Source organism: Pinus tabuliformis, chromosome 3_2 (genome assembly GCF_031772625.1).
Source record: "Pinus tabuliformis cultivar Carrire ecotype Pingquan chromosome 3_2, CPIR1, whole genome shotgun sequence".
NCBI classification, from domain to species: Eukaryota; Viridiplantae; Streptophyta; class Pinopsida; order Pinales; family Pinaceae; genus Pinus; species Pinus tabuliformis.
The window spans coordinates 1145712614-1145717004 of NC_142302.1; the positions used below are offsets into that span (position 1 = coordinate 1145712614).

The 4391-nt window shown below is 40.0% G+C and overlaps 1 protein-coding gene across 2 annotated transcripts; it reads right to left on the reverse strand.

Annotated features, from left to right (window-relative positions):
* Positions 1–211: 211 nt before the first annotated feature.
* LOC149184765 (putative receptor-like protein kinase At1g80870) lies at positions 212–3983 on the reverse strand. Of its 2 annotated transcripts, none has more exons than XM_089417695.1 (2): positions 3728–3983; positions 212–3563 (listed from the first exon to the last, which is right to left on the reverse strand). In XM_089417695.1, the coding sequence occupies exon 2, from the start codon at positions 3523–3525 to the stop codon at positions 1126–1128; it is 2400 nt and encodes a 799-aa protein (XP_089273821.1). In that variant the 5' UTR covers positions 3526–3563; positions 3728–3983; the 3' UTR covers positions 212–1125. The 2 variants fall into 2 exon arrangements, with proteins under 2 accessions (XP_089273821.1, XP_089273822.1); XM_089417696.1 differs by having other exon boundaries at positions 3831–3958.
* Positions 3984–4391: the final 408 nt, after the last annotated feature.

Here is a 4391-nt window from a genome sequence, read left to right on the forward strand (position 1 = left end):
CAAGGCTGTGTATATGTTGCGAGTAAATTTTACATTTATAACCATGCTGAAAGTAAATTTTACATGTATAACAATTGTGTGACAAAATATTTATAAAATATTAGCTATATCGGAAAAAAACACTTGAAATTTTGAAACATAAATTTTTGAAATTTTGAAATATAAATTTTTGAATTGATGTGATAACATCCTCACTAACTTTAATACTGACTTTACCCCAACTTTGATACTAACTTTAAAATTAACCTGATTTTCTTAATACAAGCACTTCAAATCAGGAAGTGCTTTGTCTTACATCAGATATTACACTATTACATTCATGATCAAATTTAATGCGCTTTGTCCTTGCTGTTTGTTTCTCTTTGTTGAAATCTTGGCCAAATGAAATGTGCTGTGTCTTTGCTGTTTGTTTCTCTTTGTTGAAATCTTGGGCAAATGTAATGTGCTCTGTCCTTGCTGATTGTTTCTTTTCTTGAAATATTATATCTCTTTGTTGAAATCTCAGCCAAATATAAGTACTCTGTCCTTGCTGATTGTTTCTCTTTCTTCAGATATTGCACTCTGGTTAAATTTGCACTTTGGTTGTCACAGCATATAACTATTTTTCATTTTTTCTTCCTGCAATCATCTCGAATTGTGGAAATGGACTTGAAAGTGTTTTGTCCTTTCATGAAGTGGACTTTAAAGTGCTTTGTCCTTGCATGAATATTGCATTATTGGTTAAATGTGTATTGTCCTCTGGTTGTCACAACACAGAACTGTCTGTTTCTCCGGCCCTGGTCCGATATTTCATAATAATCTTCTTAACCAGATAGCTTCAGAGTTCAGACACAGTTGTTTCTGTTCCTTTCAACTGAGCTTCCATTAAGGATAGTACCATTGTCTGTTGCTTCTCACTGCAGATCACCACATATGTATGTGATCCAGAGGTAGACCTCCTGCCATCCACAGATCTGACATAGTCAGAATGACTATATTTCACTAGCTCTAATTTCTTATCCTTGGCATACTTCAAGCCGGAATTCTTTATATGGTGCAGGATGCACTTTGCTGCCTCCCAATGGCTCAGTTCAAAGAGTATTAACAGGAAAAACAGCTTTGTATTGCATTTAAAACCGATAAAGCCTATGGAACATCTGGAGTACCTATAGCATCTAAAAATAATTTTTTCTTGGATTTGGTGTAAAGCCTGCCAGGACTAGGTGAAAATTCTTGAGGCAAACTGGGAGCATCCACTTCACCTTTCATAATCTTGACAATCTCAGAGATATCAGGTCTCATTTCTGGGATTCTCTGCAGGCACAGAAGACTGACTGTGATGCATAGCAGTGCCTGGTCTCTATCATAAAAGCCCTTCAACGACTCACTCACAAGTTCTAAAACATTGCCCGTCTGAGCCAAGTGCCTTGCCCATGAAATGAGATTGGCCTTCTCAAAATCCTTCATGGGAGATGCCAGAAGATGCAGAGGCCTCCTTCCAGAGACAATCACTAACATCAGTACCCCAAAACTGTAGATGTCACCCTTCTCTGATGGAAACCCACAACCTCCATATTCAGGAGGAATGTAACACACTGTTCCTCTCATGCTGGTGGTGTTGCTGAGATCTCCTCTACTCAGTAAATCACCACTACACACGTCACTTCCCATGGAATAAACCCTTTTGATTTTATCTCTGTTACTCCCAAAGCTGATATCCCCACTATAATCATACAAAGAGTCCCTTCCCCTGCTGTTTGTCCTAATGTTCCTTCTGCAATCAAACCTTCTGGAACTTTTCCATCTTATTTTCTCTAGCTTATTCATTTTCTTGCTCTTTTTGCTCATCTCTGCAAAATACTCTTCTTTCCACCACTCCTTGATTTTTCTAGGCTTTTCCTTAATATCTTCCTCAATTTTTCTCATGGAACTAGAGCGACTTATGATTTCCCCACTTGGGTGATTATAATCTGGCAACCTCTTTCTCTTCCTGCTCTTCTTTCCCTTCATTTTGTCCGATGTCCTCGATTGCCCGATTTGGCTACCGATCCCCTCCATCACATTGTCCTTAGTGCCGAGTTCTCCACTGCTATCATATATCCATGACCAACAATCTACACTCCGTGATTTCTGCAAATGAATCTCCTTATTATTTTTGTCTGAAGGTAATACCTGCATCTCCTTACTCCAGTCAGTTCCCTCTTCTGATGGGTCTATCTTCGGCGAATGATCATCAACTTCCAACATGTTATGAAGTCTTCTAGATCCACAGATACCCAAATGCCCTGAAACAATTTCCTTCCCTTTGGCATGAAGTTCATCAGCATCTAATCCTTGAGCAGAGGATTCAGGCTGCTCTTCTATAGGCTCATCAATATCTATACCATTGTTGTCCATCTTTTTGCCAATGCTTCCTTCACCATGACATTTGGACTTGGATTTCACTTTACTTTCTTCATCAAAAGCCAATTCAGCTTTTGACCCAAGGATCCCGGCAATCTCCTGGCTTCTCAAAAGGTCTTGACTTCTAACCACCATTTCTTGGCTCCTTCCAAGGTCTTGGCTGGACATATCATGATAGCAAATCTCTTTTGTGGGCTCGTCTATGTCTATAGAAATGCTCTCAGTCTTTCTGCTAATGCTTCCTTCACCATGATATCTGTACTTGGATTTCATTTTACTTTCATCATCAGAAGCCAATTCAGCTTTTGACCCAGGGACCCTCGCAAGGTCCTGGCTTTTCAAAAGGTCTTGACTTCTACCCACTATCTCTTGGCTCCTTCCAAGGTCTTGGCTGAACATATCATGATACAAATGCATATCATCGCTCTTGAGCCTTGCAAGGCCAAAGTCCGCAATACGAGCATTGTAATTGCTATTCAATAGCACATTGCTGGGCTTTATATCTCCGTGGATGATGGGCGAATCACATTCAAGGTGCAGAAAGGCCAAAGCCTGAGCAACATCAAGGATGATGTTGAATCTTTTTTCCCAATCCAACTTACAATGCAAAGATATATCATCCTCGTCAAACAAGGCCTGCTGCAGGCTTCCGTTCTGCATATGCTCATAAACGAGAAGCCTCCTGTTACCTTCTGCACAGTAACCCAAAAGGCTAACAATGAAAGGACAACGTAACCCACCAATAATAGCCAGCTCGTTCTGAAACTCTTGATCACCTTGCAGGGACGAGACATCGAGTCTCTTAACAGCCACCTCCTTGCCATTGCGCAAAACTCCTTTGTAAACAAACCCAAATCCCCCTTTTCCCAGCTTCATTGAATCGTCGAACGAGTTCGTGGCAGCCTTCAATTCATTGTAACTGAATCTCTGAAGTCCAGCGCCCAAAACATCATACGAATTGGTTCTGTTTCTCTTCACACGTCTGGAATACAAATACACAAGGAGCACTATGAGAACCACAATACCCAACCCAAGTAACCCAAAAAACAGAGTCTGGTGATTGGCCTGAGAATTATGGTGTCTAGAATAGTCTGCCTTTGCCTTCATCCCCAGATGATCTGGCTGGACTCTGTGAAATCCCATAGGTGGTTGTTGCTATAACTTCTTGGATGGCAATTTGCCTGTGCAAAACCAGCAGCTCGGATCAGATTCAGTAAACATATATTATTGAGCATGCGGATATACAAGAGAATAATTTTTTCTACAGTTGAGAATTGCATTGGGGAAATAGAATAGGATGACAGATCAGTCACAGCACAGAACTAGGCAGGAAGTAAGAAAATACCAGTAGACACGTTTCGTCAGCTTGAGAATGGAATTTAGATGGATTATAGAATAGGATGACAGATCAGTTACAGCACAGAACTAGGCAGGAAGTAAGAAAATACCAGTAGACACGTTTCTTCAGCTTGAGAATGGAATTTAGATGGATAGAACTGCTATCTTGGAGATTATAATTGACTGGGAACCGGGCCACAGCTGAGCCTATGCATCCCAACTTTCTCAACAACTACCTCCATGTCTTCCAATTAAATAACTAAACAAGCTATCATGACTTCTGATTGATGATACCTAATATCTTCAAATACCTAATTTGGGATTCGGAATTTTGACTATGCACACAATTTGGATTGGGATTAGGTTTGAGGTTGCCATCCATGAGCATACACTCCTCCCAGCTTTGACTTTATGGTTTACAGAGCCATGTTATCCTTTTCCAACAAGGTTGTTGGCTACTAAGGTACAAATTTATATACTCTAATCCGTTGGTTGGGTGGTCCCTGAATTTATAAATTCAGGTTCCAGAAAAGAGGGAAGTATGAAACTCAATCCATGTGAACAGATGGATCAGGTTAAAAGTGTTGATGGAAAGATACAGAGATAGGAGAGATAAAATAGTGATTCTTTGGTATATACATTGTATATATAAGATTAAAGGTCATCTAATT

What these genes read in the sequence shown, in the direction of transcription:
- LOC149184765 (XM_089417695.1), bottom strand. Translation starts at nt 3,525, where the DNA reads ATGGGATTTCACAGAGTCCAGCCAGATCATCTGGGGATGAAGGCAAAG.